This window comes from Sander vitreus, chromosome 16 (genome assembly GCF_031162955.1).
Source record: "Sander vitreus isolate 19-12246 chromosome 16, sanVit1, whole genome shotgun sequence".
NCBI lineage: Eukaryota > Metazoa > Chordata > Actinopteri > Perciformes > Percidae > Sander > Sander vitreus.
In genome coordinates, this window is record NC_135870.1 from 23,935,034 (window position 1) to 23,954,893 (window position 19,860).

Genomic DNA, 19,860 nt, shown 5'->3' on the forward strand with positions numbered 1-19,860 from the left:
GTCTAATGCTTCAACAGTTTAACAGTCCTTCCAGAGAAATGCAGAGTTTTTTTGTAATTGTTGCGGGCAAAAATCCTTGATTATGCGGCACGTTTCCTTAAAAAATGCGATGGAATATGCGAGATATTTATGCAATTTTATGCGATGAACTTGCAAAAACTGCGGTTTCCTCATGGCTTCATCGCGGGGTAATTACGTCACTTCATAACGTTCCTATGACAACAGGGGAAAATAGCTGCTCTTGTGTGAAGTAAACGCAACATTTTTCAACTTTCTGCTAAGATAAATGTGACTTTTTTTGCAACGAAAATGCGGGGATTATGAAATTATGCAAGCCCCGCATATTTTGCGCGGAAATCGGCAATTTATGCGGCGAAAGTGCGGCGTATTTGAAAAAATGCGGCCCCCGCATAAATATGCGGACTTTGGCTGATTATGCTCTGAATTATGCGATCGCATAAATCACGTTTTTCTGGAGGGACTGATTTAACAATAAACTGAGACTTTCTTGACTTGCGAAATTATCTATTAAACTGATGAACATCATATGTGTAATTCATGGCACAATTCAAACGGGATAAAAAAATTATCATCATCTCTCCATTGACTCTCGTTGATATTTTTTCGAAAGATAGTTCCCATGGACCGGAAGTAGAAGGGCGTGACTTTGGCTCCCTATGCCATGTGTAGTTCCACTTGTTCGTGACCTCCTACCTCTGAAAGCAAGTATCGACTGGAACACTCTGAAGCGTATACTGCCCCCATCATTTCCTGAAGAGGCGCAGCACCGATGCCAACACTGGCATTGGCGCTCAGTGCTTAAAAAAAAATAAAAAAAATCGGTGTTTTGTCATTTTAGAATCGAAAGGTATCGCAAGTATCGGTTCTCGTGACATCCTTAGTCCTCATCATCACCTGCAGACTGCTCATATAAATCCGTTATCTTAGCACATTTGCGTCTTTTTTTGGCGCACCTTTTCTGCCCCACCAGCCTTACGTAGGCTATATATAATGCCGGGGTTGGGAGAAAAAGACTGCAGCCCACATGACTGGGCCATTGGGAAAATTCCCATACTTCCTGATTGCCAGTCAGCGCCACACCACAGCTGGTACGTTACCTGCCGGTGGTGGTGTCTGCTCGGCCCTCGGGGATCCCAGGCGTGGCAGGTCCGTGTGCGAGCGTGGAGGGCACGGTGGAGGTGGTGTCGGCCTTGGCGATGGTGACCTCCTTGGCCTTGCTGGCCTCCTCTCCACAGTGGGGACAGAAGCTTTGACCTTTCAGCATCGAGGCACACGCACCATGGAAACGGTGGGAGATGCTGGGGTCTGGTTGGCACTCCATGAAGGTCCCCTGCACAATGAAAAGCCAAACGTCTCCGTAAGCAAAACACAATGGTCCTCTCTGACTGTGTTACTGTGAGGGGTCAGGTCATTAGAAAACACTGTTACATGTGCAGCAATAGTCAGAGTCCTCTAAAATTCCACTTTATGGCTGCAATTAATCATTCATTTTAATATCAAGAATTATTTTTTGATTAACTGTTTTTACAATGTAAAAAAAAAACTGTCAAAAAATTCACACCAAAACAATTTGCTGTGACATATGAAGAAATGACTGCACCCTAAACTCTTATGGCCACATCATTTGGGCCACACGCTGTCTTTTTCAAGTCAAGCGAAGAAAAACACTTGAAGCCCCCAGGATGTTCCAAGACACAAAATAAAAAAGGCAATGAAGCCATAGAAATGTTTGCCCATATCCATGCTCATTCCCCAGAGTCATGTACATAGTGTGTTCAAATGTAGAGCAATGTGTTGTATAAATCGGTCTACACTAGCACTCTCAGACTGCGGTCAAGCTCGTTGTCGCATGTGTCTACGTGCTCAAAGGTAGCGGTGTTAGTTATTGAGGAAGTGGTTAAAAGTACTCCGGGTGACCTCTGATGCACAGAAAGTTAAACTTTCTAAAGTCATAAAAATAGTTTAGGCTTTTATGGCATAGAGGTGCATTGTTTGGTTTGGTTGCGAGAGCAGACGAGGAAAATCGCTCCAAGTTTACAAACTCATCAACTGAATCGGACCAAAGCAAACGAAGTATAGGTCTGAAAACGCCCTTAGTAGACCCTGCTCAGGGCTCTAGAGTGCGACCACAATTTGTAAGGGTGCGACTAAGATTTTTCCTAGGTCGCACCGGTGCACCTAACGTCCTCGCATCCGAGTCGTTTATATCGATATGGTTTAATGTTGCGTTACATGACCCATTCCTTCTGTAAAGCCATGCCTGTGTTTGGCTCTCTCCTCCGCGCAGCCCCGCCCCCATTCACGCACACACGGCTCACCTGCAACATTGAGAGACACAGCGCCGCCGGTCCAAACTGCTGACATTTGTCTACAGTTTTAATTGTTATTAACACGGCTGTATATTGTTAAGAATGAGAGGGGAAACCTGTATTGGTACCAGTGTTTCCACTGGTAACTCTCTGTTATTGCGGCCACCACGGCGAAAAACACAAAAGTTATTAGATGCAACTAACTTCAGTTCGTTGAGCGTGTGAGACGGAGCCTGCTGGACCTGGGCGAGAGATGTGACCCATGGCCAGAATATCATAGTTCATAAAAATGCCGCGCAGTGACGATACAGACATTTCATAGTCTACACAAGACGTGTGCAACGCCACTGACCCGCCAAAGCGCATTCTACCCGTGCTGGACCCATTCATAATGAGTCAGCCGTCACTCTGCGAGTAACATACGCTTCAGTCCATCGCACTCCCCCTCTCTCCCTATGTCTTTCGGTCTTTTTTTTTTCGGTTTTTTTAAGATTTCGGCCTTTATTTTGATAGGAAAGCTGAAGACATGAAAGGGGAGAGAGAGGGGAATGACATGCAGGAAAGGGCCGCAGGTCGGAGTCAAACCTCTATATTTACCAACTGAGCTATCCGGGCGTCCTCTCTCTATTTTAATCAGTCTGTTATTGTTGTTAAAAACAAGTGAATGAGCTTTCTCAGAGATAGATAGATATATATATATATTTTAATATATCCTAGGCTATTTATTTCAGATAACTTTCATTTACATGTGTTGCAGCTGTATATTTTCAAACTGGTAAAGGAAACCCTGTCTTTGCATTTTATTTTAATCACAATCTGTTTTAATAAAAGAGCTTGTGAAAAGTGGCTTTGAGTTAAAACTGAACATTTAGGCCACTTTGTACAAAAATACAGAGCTATATATTGTGTATCGCCATTCAGCGCTAACGGCGACGCAAGGTAAAAATTTGGGTGCACCTAAATTTTGTGCTGGTGCACCTAAATAAAAATGTTATTATTATAGGCAAAAAGTTAGTCTGGAGCCCTGCTGCTTTTGACAGTAGCCCCCAGTAAGTCCACATACATTGCAGTGAGACATGATCAAAGTGCAGCTGTACTCACAGCCCTGCAGAAGAAGCCGCAGCCGGGGCAGCACTGGTGCTTCACCATGCCGTTGCGGTGGTCCTCGCACAGAACCAGCAGCTGAACAGAGTTGGAGGGACGCATCATTTCATGTTTCAGTATGGCACCCTGGCAGCGGGTCAGCTGTCCGTCGACGCTCTCTGTGGCCATGCACTTCTTGTCTGCCAGGGTGAGAATCTCTCGACTCTTGGGCGTCTCCATGCGGCAGCTGCAGAGCGGAAGCTCCTGAACCTCCTCCATGGCTGACCCTGAAGCGTCTGCAAAGAAACAAAGTCAGACCCCAATATCAGTTTAAAAATCAGTTCAATCAGAAGGACTCGATGCCCTGAATCATACCATACCATATTTTTTAATCTAACGAGAGAAGTCACACAATCTGCACAAGCTTTCACTTACTTACTGACAAACTTAAAGGAACTACCAACTACTTAAAGAAAATAGTCTGAAGACAAAAATCTGATTTAAAAATCAAGAACTATTTGATCACAGAATAAGTAAACAAGATTACAAATCTGACCAGGCATTCATTGATGCTTCTTCTTACGACCTTGCACCTACGTGATCCGAGTATAATTACCCCCGTTTTCAAGTCTTCAGGCATCAACAACCAGGCTGGGGCAGTTTTCACCAGGATCAATTCATTGTGCAAACAAAAACTGGTTGCCATCAGAATGACTTTTAAATAGGTCTGGTGCTGTGCTTATTGACAGCTGTTTCTCTGCTTAAAGAAACAACAGACCAATCAAAACTTTGTTGGCAGCGTTAAGAATGGGGCTGTCATATTCCTGTGCTAGAGCCAGTACAATTTCATCAGAAAAATGGCCACAAAAATAGCAACAATGGACACAGCGTGCAGCTTGCTGTGCAGCTATTTACAGAATGAACAACTCTGAAAAAAATACAATAGATCTTCAATCAATAGGACTATAATTCAGTTAGGGCAAAATGGACTGTATTTATATAGCGCTTTTCTAGTCTTAACGAATACTTAAAGTGCTTTAACATAGTACAGGAACCGTTCACCATTCACACACATTCATACACTGGTGGCCGAGGCTGCCGTACAAGGAGCCACCTGCTCATCAGATAAACATTCACACACCGATGGCGAAAGCATCAGGAGCAATTCGGGGTTCAGTATCTTGTCCAAGGACACTTGGACATGGAACTGACATGGAATTGCAGGGCCAGAGATCAAACCACCGACCTTCCAATTTGTTGGCGACCGCTCTACCACCTAAGCCACAGCTGCCCCCTATGACTGAATTATTCTTCAGTCTGACATTTTGTACAGGTCAGCAAACGGATTATCAGGCCATAAAAATGAGACACACACACACACACACACACACACAGTGGCTTTAACATTTTAGCTGTGTATTTTTTGTTTCAAGTAAGGAGGTCAACTTCTGCTAGTGTAACACACAACGGGAAACCCTGCTCTACACAGAACACTAAACGTGTCCAAATGATCATATTAATACTTGTATTAAAACAAGTATTGTTAGTGGTGAAAACACATCAAACATGGAATGTTGACGAACAAGCGTCCTAATTTCTTCTAAAGATCACCTTTGTTCTGTGAGTGAAGCGCCGGATCTTGGGGCTTGTTGAGGTTGACAGACTGCGTGCACTCCTTCCCAACGCCTGCCTGGGCCCGAGCTGAAGCCTGAGGCTGATCCCCCGCCTCCAGTTCTAAACACAACAACAGTGACCAGTAAGAAAAGGCTTCACTGTCTACTGTTAGTAAGTTGAAAAAAGAAAAAACAGTCTTGAGCAGCGATGCTATGATTCAATCGTATGTGGATATCTGTAAGAAAGTGTGACAGGAAGAAAAAAAAAAAACCTGTATGACAAAGCAATTAAATGCAGTAATCTTTAAACAAACAAAACAAAAAAAAAAAAAAACATAAAAAGTGAAACCAACTCACACTTGTGTGTGCACTGAGTGAATAAGTGTGAACTGGATTTTAGAGTTTGAGGGGACAGAAAGACTTGAGAATGATCTCTGAAGGTTTTTATGAAATGTGTAGGTTTTGGAAAATCAAGCTGCTGTGCAGTTTGGAAGAGAGTCATTTCTTCACATAATGAAGTTCTAAGTAAAGGAGAGGAAGGGTTTACTCAGTATGCAACTGGTATCAGAACAGATGGCAGCAACAGTACAGGAAAGGCTGTTGTTGCCTGTGTTATTTAAACGGCGTAATAAGTAAGTTACCCCTTAAGTTTAAAAAAAAAAAATCTTAAAATTAAAATGTTAGATATTCTGTGGGAATTGTGTGACGCACATGGGGATTTTCTTTACTGCAAAACAAATGTCCATTTGTTTTTGAACATTAAAGTAATAAGAGAATGATGCCCCAAGTCTTTGTCCTTCGTTTCTCTGGACAACCCGATCGACGTCACACTTGGCGGGTGTATTGCTGAAGACCCAAGGACGTCCAGTGTTGAGTGCAAGCTCCTGAGAGCTACATATTAATAAGTAGTGTGTTGTGTACAAACTGTGTGGTGTATTCAACCGTTACGCCGCTGAACGGCATTCTGGGTACAGCTCGCTGTCCGTTGCTCGCTCCAGTTGATGAAGAAGAAAGCGAGACTGGAGGTGTTACGTTGTAGCAAACTCAAAAATCAGCGATGTAACTTTCGGAATGAACGTTTTTTTGTCCCTGGAAATAGCCTGGTCCCAAATAGTTAGCGGTTAGCAAATGACGCGTATACTGTAGCATTGCTGGGGGACGCAACTGTGTCATGATGGGTGTACAGTATTGCTCAGGACCCAAGGAAGTGTAGTGTTGATTAAGCAGTTGTTTGGATGAGCGGTTCTCCAGAGGTTCTAAACAGGCCCTACATTAGTATATATGCACACATGTTGCATACTGTAAAAGACAGGATATGCAGAAGAACGTACAACCCTTGCGCATCAGGGATTAACTGTGCTTAAAGCTATAAAAAATATTACCAGTTTTAGCCAATAAAAGCTGATGTCCGCTCATTGTAAAATGTCAATAGACTTTCAAAGAAAATGTGTTAGTTCGGAGTGTGCGTTTCACTGATGATGAATGAAGGCCATCACGTTTCAAAAGGGAAAACAAACTTCTCAGTATTTTCAAATGAATTCATGTTGCCAACAACTGTGGCAGATCCTCCTGTCGCTCAACATGTGGAGGACTCTGTGCAGGTGTGGGTGTGACAGAAATCACCTTTGGCCTTTATCCTCCTCTTCCGTTTCCTAGACGGCCTGAGCCACGCGCTGTCCCTCTTTATTTTCTTTTTCAACTTCTTCTTCAGACTGGACTCTGTGCTCTGCGGCAGACAAATACAAAAAAAAAGCAGTACATGTCTTCTGCAAAAAAGGTGATGTGAGATGAAGTAGCTGGGTTGAGTAATGATGCTGGATCTTACCAAGTCAGACTCGGTGCCCTCCTCCTCTCCCTCTTCTTCTCCAGACTCTTCAGACTCCTGCTCCTCTCCCACCTCCGGCGGAAACAGAGAACAGAATTTATCACCAGCGTTGAGCACATGACACCCTCGCAAATTCTGATCCGGCCTGCATATCAATTTAGGTTCACAATCAAATTTTGGCCCACCTAGTTGTGCGCCAAACCAAAAACATGGGAATTACCCGACACTCGACGCAGAATTTGGCAAATTTGCCGACTTTGAGACTCAGAAATTGCCACAGAGCCAGAGAGTTTGCATATTCCGGCTGTGAAAGAGCTTGTTGTGAGTCAGCTGGGTGGTAGCCCACTTAGAAAATGTAATCATTGGTTTGCTTGATTTGTTAAATTCTAGGATGGCTTTGGAACTTTTTTGCTCACTTTTTCAGGGCTTTATGTGGACCAAACTGTAAGTGAGAAGACTATATGAGACATGCAATAAATGAGGCAAAGATATTTGACTTTTTCGATGAAATAAAAGCATGTCAGTAAACTATACATGTCTGGCCCTTGATGCGATTCTCTTTTTCCAGTGTGGCGCTTAGCGAAATTGAGTTTGACACCCCTGCATTAGGGTCACACAGTGATACTTGGATGATTTTGTGGCCGGGTTAGCTCAGTTGGTAGAGCAGGTGCACATATACATAGAGGTTTACTCCTCGACGCAGCGGCCGCAGATTCGACTCAGACCTGCGGCCCTTTGGTGCATGTCATTCCCCCCCTCTCTCTCTCCCCTTTCACGTCAAAACATCTGACTGAATGTTTCAATTTATTTCATCTTGTCAACACGGACACTTTTTTTTTTTGTCACTGACTTATTGCTTTCCCCAAATGCTACCCAACACAGTTGCTGCCTGACTTAAATCAAAAGATTATGAAGCTCCTTCTACTTTCTGCGTACAATAAAAACATTTTATGCAACAGTTCTACAACACTGCTGTAAACGGGCGCCAAAGTTCTGCACTTTGCATGAAGGATAAAATGGAAAGGGGGGGTTTAAATGTTCCAACCTGAGAGACGGGTTCAGATGTTGCTTCCTGTGCAGCACTGATAGGTTCTTCTGTTGGCTGCTGTCGCTCCTCTTCCTCAGACTCCACCTCCTCCGACTCTTCCTCCTCCGACGCATTTTCCACCTTCTCCCCATTTAGGCTTGCTACCTCTTTAGTCTGTGAGACAAGAGGAGGAGTAGATGATGATCATTAACAATCTCAAAATATGCTGTTAAATATACAGTTCTTCTGTGGTGACACTGAAATGTATAAAAACTGTCAAGTATTAACAAGGCATCAAATATATGGTCAGATTCTAAAGATTGTTGACTGATCAGATTTTTTTTAAAGAATATGTTGTTTCTCTCCACATTTGGAATGTCTTGGACTACACCTTGTCAGATCTCAAAAACGTCTAAAGAGACTTAGTGTGACACCTTTTGCTGACGTTCAATTCACAACAACAGTTCAAAAAGCATCAACAGCAAGAGTAGTATGGGTTTAGGTGAATAAACGGGGTTGGCAGTAGCTCAGTTGCTGGGGACTAGGGTAGGGAACTGGAGGGTCACTGGTTCAAATCCCTGTGCGGACCAAGTACGGCGTGCGGACTGGTAGCTGGAGAGGTGCCAGTTCACCTCCTGGGCATGGGCAGCCCGCTCACTCTCCATTAGTGCATGTATAGGTCCACGGCCTGTGTGTTATAACTAAAAACAGAGGGACATTTTTCTTTCCTTGTGGGATCAATAAAGTATGTCTTAAAAGGGAAGCTATTATGCTTTTTCATATTTTCTGTCATATCTATAATGTTACAAATGAAACCAAACCATGTTTAAACGTGGCCAAAGCTTCAAATAATGAGGTAACCATATTTCAGAGAAATCCACCTTAGCAGAAACCTCAGATTTCCCAATGTTCTGAACGCTCCGCTTGCAACGGGTTTTTTTTCTACTCTCTGCTCCGTGTCTTGTAACTCGGAGCTGGGTTTCTGTAGCTGCCTCTCAAGTCCCCTTTTTGAAAGCCCTCATCTCTACCCAGAGGACCGAGGAGCGAGCATCGGGGAGGAATCTCCAAGGAGATGAGAACAGCCTTCCCAGAAGCCGTGCAGCTGAAAGAGTTGCTTACTCCGCCCATACAGCTGCAGATTCACGTGACGCTTTAGAGGAAAGGACGTCTCATCCCTCTAAAAACACATTTGCTCGTTTTCCTCGCTCTCCTCCCACGATTCCCTCGCGTCTCTCCCGTGCTTCCTCAGTGAGACGGACTCAGACGCGAGGAAGGGAGGTGGAAGTGGAGGAGTCGGGGATGCAATCTAAGCGACATGAGATGCAGCTTGTGATTGGTCATCTGCACCAGGCACGCGACTGAGGCGTTTTTTTAGGCTAACGTTACTGCAGTGTTTATTGTCAGTACTGCAGCTACATGCTAATGCCAGATAAGCTGTAATCTTGGCTACCAATGTTGTTTAGTTCTCCCCGATTTCCGGTCACATTACTGCTGGAACATGTCCGGTTGTATAGTATTTGGTTAAGAAGCCTTTATTGGTGATTTTTCACAGTACAAAGTCCTGCTATATACTCCTTTGCAGTTAGTCTCCAGCTGCATTGAGTGCAACAGCAGAGATTCCAGGAGACTGTGAGATGTGGAAACCTGCTGACCAATCAGAGCAGACTGGGCTTTTTCAGGTGAGGGAGGGGGGAGGGTGGGCTTAAAGAAACAGGCGACAGAGGCTGAATACAGGTGCAGCAGCCATGGGCAGTACGAGAAAAATAGTGATTTTTGAACATTGAAGCATATAAACATGTTCTAGTAGAAACACAAAACACAAGTGTGAACCTGATAACAGCATATAATTAGGCCACCTTTTATCTTAACGTGTGCCAGAGTGACCTTTTAAACTTGCTTACTGTAGCGATTTTGATTTGTTGTTTGTTCCAACGTGAGATGTCACACAAATTTTAATTTTCAAACTTAAATTGGGTTCGTTTTGACTAATGTGAGGAGCACTGACCTGCGGGCTCTTGGCAGACTGCTGTAGTTCCTTAAACATTTCCAGCACACTTCTCTGCCGAAGCACTTTGGTTTTCTTCTTGGGAACCAGACTGTACATTCCCATCCTCCTCTTCTTCTTACGGGATGACAACCCTCCTGAGTAAGGACCTACAACACACACATTTACGGCAAAACGGTCAATAGAGATGATGCTCTGGGCTGGTCCACTGATTACGTTTCTTTGAAAACCCCACCACAAAGTCAGTTTCTTTTTTCTACAGTAGGCCAGTTTCTGTCATGTCATGTGTCATGCCTCACCTAGTTGGAGCTTGGGTGGGGCTGGAGGAGCCGAGGGGGCTGGAGGAGTCTCAGGGGCTGCTGGAGGAGCCGGAGGTGTCGCGGGAGCTGGAGGAGGTGCTGGTGAAGCCGATGAAGCAGTTTGTGCTGAAGCTAGCGTGTCCGGCGGACTCTGAGGTAGATGGTTCTGCGCGGGGGACTGCTGCGAGGATTTCGGAGCGTCAGGTGCAACAGGAGTCTCCATTTTCTCCATTTTGGCACTCTTTGCTTCTCTTAATTCCCTGTTAAGAAGCTGTAGGTAACAAGAACCAAAATCCTTTATGACCACTATGTTTTAAGATTTTAGTTAGGGCTGGGTATCATTAAAAAAAAAATAAAAAAATATCAATCCCGGTACCAATACTGTGACTTTGATACAACATTACGACACAAATCTTATCTTATTTATTTTTCAGCTCCTACTACGTGAGCCCCGTGTCTCTGTGAGAGTTTTTCCTGCGTGTCTCTACGACGTGTAAAGTTAGACAGCCAATCACAATCATTATTAGATTGAGCCACTAAGCATGCAATAAGCAAGCTTATTGGCTCACTGACTTAGATGAGATTTACTCCTTAAGTATTGAAATTTGGTATCGTATGACGGGGCATTTTTTCCAATACTTTAGAGGCAATTCGGTCAGTGCCTAAGAAGTATTGAATTCGGTACACAAATCTATTTGTTACAGGGAAGGCTCATTGTGAGGTCGTTTTTTTTTTTTTTAACCAACCGACATCACAAAATACCCCAATTTGCTTCTTTGAAAAGGGTCATTTCATTTTCACCCTGATATTATGCGCACATGATTGCATGTGCTGCTGCAACAAGACACTGACCACTGTGTTTTACGGTAAACAAGGTCCTCCTGCAACAAGCACAGCTCACAAAAGCCTCCATTTATAGAAAGTGGTGCTGGTAAATATGCTCATTCAATATTAGTTTTTCCATCTTTTAGCTGAATTGTATTGTAATATACCTGTTGAACCAAATTCTCTCTCTTTCCAAACTTTCTTGAAACAGTTATAGAGTTGTGTCTGATGTAACGGAACACAGTTAACCGCATTAAGCAACAGTTATATCATTTTGCATACACTTGTCTCGTCAATTAACACGGTATGGACAAAAAGTTGACTGGCCTGCGCAAAGTCCTGATCTCAACTAGGGCTGCACGATATGAGGAAAATATCTAATTGCGATTATTTTGACTGATATTGCGATCGCGATATGATTCACGAATCACGATATTGGAGGGAATGATCATTTTTGCATCAGTATTCTCATTTTCATTGAAAATGATTAACATTGAAAGAAATTAAAATGATTATAGTGGGATTTTTTTGTGAGGATCTGTACCAATTGCGATTAATTGTGGAGCCCTAACCTCAACCCCACCCAACACCTTTGAGGATAAACTGGAACACTGACTGAGAGCTCCTGGCCTTATCACCCAACATCTGTGCTGGTACCTCAATGCTATGGTACAATGCTATTGTTGAATGGGAGCAAATCCCTGCGGCCAGGTTCCAAAATGGTGGACGAAGGGCAGATTAATGCATATGGGCGTGTGTCCTCATACTTTGTTTGGATGTGCATATACTTTTGTTATTTATGGTTTACTGATAATGGAGGGGAAAAAAAGTCCTTTATTTAATAGAAAACAAAGAGAAAAAAAGACTAAAAAGGAGCCGCTGACGATGCACCAGATTCTGACGCGTTACCTTTTGTGCCGGGCTGACAGCAGGTCTGGACATGGTCTTGCGCGCTCTGTGTATGGTGACGGGTGCTGGAGACGGGGCAGGAGACGAGGCGGTGCCATTCTTAGTGTCTGGGGTCTCCCGTCCCGACGTAGTCCCCGTACTGGGGTCAGTCCTTAGTGTACATGAACTCGGTGCGCCGCCAGTCGCCGAGGCCGGGGGAGATTTGGCCGTGTGTCCCCCCGTCGGTGAGCCCGAAGGCAACCAGTTAGTCCTGTGGGGGGGAGCTCCCGCACCTGGCCCCGCTGCAGAGCCGCCTTCCTGCTGCTGCTTAGTGAGAATAAATCCATTGCTTCCAGTAACAGAAGCGTGCGGCGGCTCCGTGTCCGACATGCCGTTCTCAGTCACCGACGGTAAAGTCTTGTTGGCGGTGGCGGTGGCGGAGCCGTGCGTCGGGCTCTTGTGCCTCCTGTCGTCACATTCGGTACCGTTTAGCATCGTCTCCGCTGGAGGGTAAGAGGCCAGTCTGGCTGCTATCTCTTTGTCTCCATCTATGGAAGAACAAAACAAAACAAAGAAATGATGCAAATTACAATGTAAACGGATCATTTTTATAAATGAAGTGCTTTCAATTCATACCTGGTTTATCCTCTCCGTTGCTCGTTGCATCATGTTCCTCTTTCTTTGTGGAAACACCCTTATCCAAGCTGCCCTTGGCTAGACCAGCGGGCTGATGGAAAAAAAAAACACATGTCAATGGAAGATTGAATTCAGAGCGCCGACTGACACTTACTTTATAGTCATTCTCGATCGATAACTATTTTCAATTAATCGGTTAGTCTGGAAATAGTTCACATGTTCCCAAAGGCCGGAGTAGCCTCTTTAAAACGTTTGTTTTGTCTGACCAAGAGTCGAAAACACAAAGATATTCAATGTATGATATCAGCCCAGACACTAAATGTATTAGTCGATAGACAGAAAGTTAATCAGCAACAATTTTCATTATCGATTAGCCTAATTGTTGAGGTCATTTTATCAAGCAAAGATATTAAATATTCTCTGTGAGGATTTTCTGCTTTTGTCTGTTTTATATATCAATGTAAACTGAAAGTGTGGGGTTTTTAAGACTGTTGATCTGCCCAAACAAGACATTCTAGGACTAAATGATCATTGGACTAGTTCAAAATCAAAACAAATCAAAATAATTGATGCAGCCCTAAATGAAATAAAGCTGAGAAAAGCAGAAGAATGTTTGGCACTATGCTTGATTATCAAAATGGCTGTTGATTCACAATCATTTTCTATCAACTGACAACCCTATTAATTCACAAATTTGTAATGTGTAAAAAAAAAAAAAAAAATAAAAATAAAATAAAAATGTCCAAGCATAAGTATCTTCCGTTTGTGCACTGAAAGCGGTGTAAAACCTCTTTTCAGTAATGTGTCTTTGTCAGAATAAAAGACTATAGAGTAAGCCAAGAGAATGAGGTCGACCCCCATGCACTTCCATTGTCTGTCTTCTCCCTTTCTATGCTACAGCCAACCAGTAGTGCAGTAGGTGCACAACCCAAAGCTTCAAAAGAAATCTTAGCCACCCACAGACCCATCTTTACGTCTCAAAGGAGGAAGCAGTTGAAGAGGCAACACCAGGAAATGCAAAACTCTCTCTTCCTCCTGAGCATGACCGTCAACCTCTTGCTCACTTTGGGAAAATGGGCCCAAAGTACACAAAAGAGGCCCAAAAAAATCCCCCATCATGAATCCACACTTTTGCTTTCTCTTTGCTCCATTTCTCTTTACACTTAGACAACTTTTTAGATCAAATGTCAGAGTAAAGTGGTCCTGGATCAGTTTGTCCTTAAAGAGCAGCATTCCTAGGACTTGCTGGGAAGGTTAACAGTCTCCCTGACCTTATGTGAGACTCATACCGAGCAGAATAAAAAGGTACACAGACACATGGACGGGGCTGCTCTGGGCTGGGGTCATACAGTATCTAGTGAATGGTTAAAGCAGGTACTGAATCCGATTGCCTCAAGAAAGCAGAGGAAACATTTTCTCTCTAAACTAGCCCACTCACAAGACCTGCGAGAAACAGAGACCACCGAGAGCTTCATTTTGACAAACTGATTCAAGCACTTCAATTCTCCTCTCAAAAAGGGCTCTGACAGTCAAATCCTTAGATTGAACAGACAGCATTGTCCTGAAACCTGCATGCAATCGAGACCCCAACTAAGTGAGCCATCAGGACACATTTCCCAAATCATTGTCCAAACACGTGCTCCGGAGTCCCTGAGCCGAACACGAACATGCACCTTGTCATTCAGCAGCCCAGTCAGGCCAAGGAGCCGGGCTGTGAGAACAATATCTCAGGGTGTGGCCCAAAGAACATCTAGTCTGGGACAATCCTCTGTGGTGTATGATCTCAAGTGAGCACATGTGAGGGTGAAGAGAAGAACAACCCTTCAGTTCATTTTTTAAATGGAATGGGGACAGCCAGTTACAACAAAAAAAGAACACCAGCCTCATCCCTCCCCCTAGTGGTGGAAAGTGGAACGTACACACTGGAGACAGAAAGGAGAAGGGGGGGGCGGGGGAGCAGAGAAGCCTGCCTGCAGATCTCCGCCATTTCGCAACCAGATTGTTTACTGACACAGCGCGGCCATTGCAGTGGTTTTCCACTAGATGGGGAACGTAGGGGTCTGGAGGCTCGTGGATGAGGATATATGGGCTGCTGAAAGAAGCTCCAAATGTGAAGCCAAGGCTCTTAGTGCTGATCAGGAACCTCAAGTAGCACACCAAACAATGAAAGGATATTAGAACAGACTAAAGCTTCAGCTATCGCTGCAAAACCAAGGCTCCATTGGTTCTTAGTTTAAATACCAGAATGGACCTTTCGACAAATAAGCTTAGTAATGATTAGAAATAGCCAAAGCTCTTAACATATTATATGTAATATTTGTAATGCTATAAAATATTCTTATGGATTAATCATTCACTGCCCCTAAAGCATAATGTGAACCTTGTGTGTGACGAGGCCTAGATGTTTGCACTAATGTGATTTTTAAATCTAGCCTACTAAAAACAGGTCACAGCTACCTGCATACAAAGCAAACACATTTCACAATTAAGCTGTTAGACATTCAATGGCTTGCGCAAGGTGCCAACACCCAAATGAGTTGAAATGATTTTAAAAAAGTACACAAGCGCATTTTACACAGCCTAAGAAAACAAAAAGGATGAGTTGCCTCCGCGGCCTTGTGATCCTCACATATTTGTGAACCCTCATCTCTGGGATGTGAGTAGTCTGACCAAAGGGGGGATTTTACCCCTTTTCAGATTGTCTTGTTTGAATCATTTAGAGGCCTGAAGTAGTACACTATCTAACAAAGACTGGAGGAAAGTCACAAAAATACTTCACTTGTGCAGGCGGAAATTCCCCCCCGTTTTATCCTCTCTTTTGAATCATCTTGAGAACCCACGGATTAACCATGCTGCCCCTTCAACTGTCCCAACCTCAGAATTGGGAACCACGGTTCTAAAGGATAAAAAAATAAAAATAAATCTTCCTGGTACTCTAATGATCTGACTAATAGCAGTGATCCCAGTCTGCATCTGGCACGTCATCCATCCTCTCCCCCCTCACTTCCTGTCACTTCTCTACGGTCCATAAACTAGCTAATAAAAAAAGACAATAATTTACCTGTAGAGTGATTAATTGTGCAAACTGACAAACTGATCAAGACATGCCAGGTCTGGCCCTGAGCCAGAAAGCTGCTCTGAAGATCAAAGCCGGTAAACATTGAAGCTCACACCGCAGCCTAGCATGCATCCTTTAGGTTGATCAGCAGGCACTGCAGCCTTATGTTCCAGTATATTCCTGATCACATAGTCTAGGCTGCACATACATCCCGTCCCCTGGGACTTCATTATATACTGAGAGATAAGAGCAAAGAGGAGGGATAAAAGAAAATGGTATGACAAAAAGGACGTTGGATCCAAGATTTAAACATCTACTCTCAGGGTAGATTCCTGATCTTCGGGAGGTCAGACGTTCATTTCCATGGATCGAGTTACATCGTGTTTTCCATGCTGTGATTGCTCTGAATACAGCTGTTGTGCTAATCCATGAGGAGATCTCTCCAACAACAGGATCTCACATCTCTCTTTGACACAGCAGCACAGCTACCAAGACAACACACACCGCTCTTTGAGATTAAAGTCCTTGATTACAGGAATCAAGAGCAATCAGTTGCTGATTAAGCAGCAGCAACTGTCTCGAGAAGCGCATCTTACAAACTGAGAAACCATCTCAACGAGAAGACAGCAAGAGAGCTCGAACTGATTGTAACTTTTATAGAAAATGGCTTAAAAAGGAGCTGAGAAGCAAGACTATGCGTCTCCTCAGACCATTCAAAGCCAATCAAGGGTGAAGAGTAGAAAGCTAACATGTCTTTTCCCCAGTGTGCCTCCAGGAAGCATCATACCTGCTTTCTTCTCATGGCCTCCACTGAGAAGAAGAAGGCGTCAGAGAGAGAGAGAGAGAGAGAGAGAGAGAGAGAGAGAGAGAGAGAGAGAGAGAGTGAGGTGTGTGAGCGAGAGAGAGAGAGAGAGGGAAAGGGGAGGACAGAGAAAGGGAGAGAGAGAGAATGTGTCGAACAGATTGTTCCTCTCTTCCTTTTCTTTCCCCGCATGCACATTCACCTCGCCGGTCATGTGACCTGGTGGCTCCCTCTGTCGGTCCTCCTCTTCAGATGGTCTCCACAGAGCATGCTCAGTCAGTTCACTGGAACTGTAACACCACTCCATTACTTTAAACTACAAGACCTCATTGCCACTGAAGATATACACTGGAACAGACTCACCATGTAAATACTGCATACCCAATAACCCAGCATAACATATACCCTACTTGGGTTTTTATCTCACAGCTATTTTGTGTAAAATGGAAATGTGTTTTGGTCAATCACGTTTTTGGGGGAAAGGGGCTTTATAGCTGGTGTGTACGAACAGCCACTTTAGGAGTACCAATAGAAGGAGGAGGAAGAGGGGGGGTCAGGATCAGTAATCGGATGTCGGTAAGGAGCCTGATTAGCCAAATGTTTGCAAATGGTGGACATCAGGCCACATCAGAACCTTTTAACGGGAGTCACAGAAGAAACAGACCAGGCTGCTATTGAGGAATGAGCCTGAAAAAAAAAATCCCAAAAGCAGCCCAGCCCTGTTCTCAATACAGAACTGAGTGAATATAAATGTACAATACCAGCTAAGCGTAACGCAACATCAAAAAAGCTTCCCTACTCATTCGGTATTTTTCTCTATATAACATTTCAAATCAATAATTTTCGTCTATAAAATTGCAAATAATAATAAAGATGCCCGTTAAAAGCTACCACAACTCACTGTAATGTCTTCTAATGACTCGATTTGTCTGTCCAACAGTCCAACAATCCAGTTACACAAATAAATGAAAAAGCAGCAAACCATCACATCCTCGAATGACTTTAAAAGCAAATCAATTGATGAACAGAATAGAAGCTTGTCACTTGCAAAGTGATATGCGTTTTCTTCTCAGGGGACGTTTCAGACATGCAGGAATGCAGATGTAGAGATGTTGGTGGCTTCTCCCGTTTCACAACTAAACAATAAAAAAAAAACCTTGTCATCCTGACATAAGGGCTCAGATTTATTGACTTTCAGGGCTCAATGCACAAAAAAGAAGGGAAATAGGTTCTTCCCTCCAACCGTGGCCAAGTTTCAGTGAAGTAAATAACTAGTAGATATCAGATACTGTGGTGTGTACAAAAGAGAAGTGTAAAGCCAGTGAACAGTTAGTTCACTGTGAGCTATGCATCACCCACAAGACACAAAAGGAGGCCACGGATAAGCAAAGAGCAGCCGCTTATTGCTGACTGACACAACAAAGCCTCGACCTGTGCACAAGTCAACTTTGAGCCTGCAGTATAATGTGAACCTCATTAACTACAGCATTACAAATGTTTATGCCCATTTGAGCCTCTGTCAGGTCTAGAGTTTATGCACTGTGACAAAGTTGATCAGAATCAGAAATGATCGGTATTGTCATTATACCCATGCCACTTTTCCATTGCTACGTTTTTGGTTTTTACGCAGAGTTTTGAGCCAAAAGCGATCTCCGTGCACACGGTTTGTGTGTTTTTAGCTCCAGTAGAACAACTAATCTCCGTTTAAAGACGCCCCAAACCGTCTCATCAACATTCTTGTATTCTGGGCATGTACGTGCCGGGGTTTTAGCTTTGTCTCAGACATAGAAATAAAATGGTCTCAGAGATGGAGACGTCATGACTGGACAAATTTCTTCAGTTTAGAGGCTCGGAAATGCCGGAGCAATGTGAATGCGAGGTGTAAAGGTAAACCAAAATGTAGCAATGTAAATGTAGCCTCAGACACAATGAAATTGTACATTGGCTTCTCTTGATGTGCATCATGATTGCGCAGATTTAAACATACACAATAAAGAGACAAAGCTGACGACGTTGTACTTCACGGCAACAGGGCCAAAATGTGGAAGCAAAGCAGATGACAGACTATTGCAAGGCCTTGTCTGTAGCCATGCCAACAGCCCTTCACTCTTCTTTGTTAAGTTTTTTTTCCACGAGGCACGAGGAATGGCAAGGTCGGTCTGTATGTTGGTCCACAACTTTGGTCCACACTGAAATATCTCAACAATTGGATAGGTTGCCGTGACATTTTGCTGAAGACATTCATGTTCATGACTTTTCCTCTAGCGCCACGATGACGTTAACATTTTACATTTGGAGCAAAATATCTTGACAACTTTTGGACGGAGCCTATGCGCTTTACCGTTCGTTGTTTGTTTACATAGGTGACTTCAGGGAAGCGGACATGGTGTCTGGAAAAGTGCAGCTGCATGCTGCTGGTAAGCAACGTATGTATTCTGACCTTTATGGTATCAATTTGGAAAATTAAGGCCCACATGCCAAAGTCCTACATATGCACCTTAAAATAGCTACATTTCTAAAAATGTGAGGTGGCGTATGCCCCGCACCTTCCTAGAGAGTATGAGGTCCTCCCCCCACCACAGTCTCACAAATTCCTGTCTGAAACACTGGAGCATGTTAGCATTTAGCACAAGCACCACTATGCCATTAAGTACAAAGTTGTTCTTTCAAAAGTTATTTTTAACTGGTTGTTTATGTAGGATACCAGAACTGTCACTAGAACACTGGTTATTGGGCCTGGGTGTTAGGGGTGGAAATCTTTTGGTATCTCAAAATTTGATTCAGATTCTTGGGGACACGATTCAATTCAAAACTGATTCAGTACGTAGGGCTGCTAATTTCAAGTGTGGCTGAAGATTACTACTCATAGGATGTACCGTTATCGCTGTTTATTCTTACGTTAAAAAGGGTTTTTTCTATCAGTTATCAACGCACATCAAAATCAAACATGAAATGACCAAATTAAATTTACTGAGCACATTTATGATCCAAAGGGGATGAACATTTCTTTAATTTAAAAGGACCCCTTTCCTGTAGTGTCACCATCAGGATCAAATTTTAACCCTACTACGGGTAAGGTTCTAGAATAGCAACATTTTGTGGTTTGTTCCATAATTAAAATATTACGAACATAAACACCGTTACTCTTTTGTGCCAAAGCTGTCAATAGTGCAATTGAGTCAGATTATTAATTTATACAATTTTTTATTTTTATTAAAAAGGTGACTATGACGCAAGTACAGTTTTCAGTATTCATTAGTTGCAGGTCCCCTCCCTCCATCATCTCTATAGCCCATAAAAATCCGAGGTCAGGGGGCGGGCGTTTCTGACTTTGACCTCAGAAAAACTGACTTCCGAGTACAAATGGGACGCACTAAAATAGTGGGCATCTGCCAATAACAATCCAATACTTACCTAAATTAAAGCTGTAGCCAACCAAAGAAAATCTTGGTCGACTAAAATTCGACAT

The 19,860-nt window shown here is 43.4% G+C and overlaps 1 protein-coding gene across 3 annotated transcripts in view; it reads right to left on the minus strand.

The window, feature by feature from the left end:
* The window catches only part of ehmt1b (euchromatic histone-lysine N-methyltransferase 1b), a 38,713-nt gene that overhangs the window by 12,062 nt on the left and 6,791 nt on the right, over window positions 1-19,860 (minus strand). For 2 of the 3 annotated variants that reach the window (XM_078271470.1, XM_078271469.1), the window contains exons 2-11: window positions 12,532-12,622; window positions 11,917-12,443; window positions 10,183-10,453; window positions 9,884-10,032; window positions 7,897-8,052; window positions 6,852-6,923; window positions 6,650-6,752; window positions 5,025-5,147; window positions 3,432-3,709; window positions 1,119-1,351 (exon numbers count right to left, since the gene is read on the minus strand). In XM_078271470.1, the coding sequence (XP_078127596.1) occupies window positions 1,119-1,351; window positions 3,432-3,709; window positions 5,025-5,147; window positions 6,650-6,752; window positions 6,852-6,923; window positions 7,897-8,052; window positions 9,884-10,032; window positions 10,183-10,453; window positions 11,917-12,443; window positions 12,532-12,622 (2,003 nt within the window). Of the gene's footprint in view, window positions 1-1,118; window positions 1,352-3,431; window positions 3,710-5,024; window positions 5,148-6,649; window positions 6,753-6,851; window positions 6,924-7,896; window positions 8,053-9,883; window positions 10,033-10,182; window positions 10,454-11,916; window positions 12,444-12,531; window positions 12,623-16,376; window positions 16,407-19,860 lie in introns of those variants that run through there. The other variant, XM_078271471.1, reaches the window with a different exon arrangement.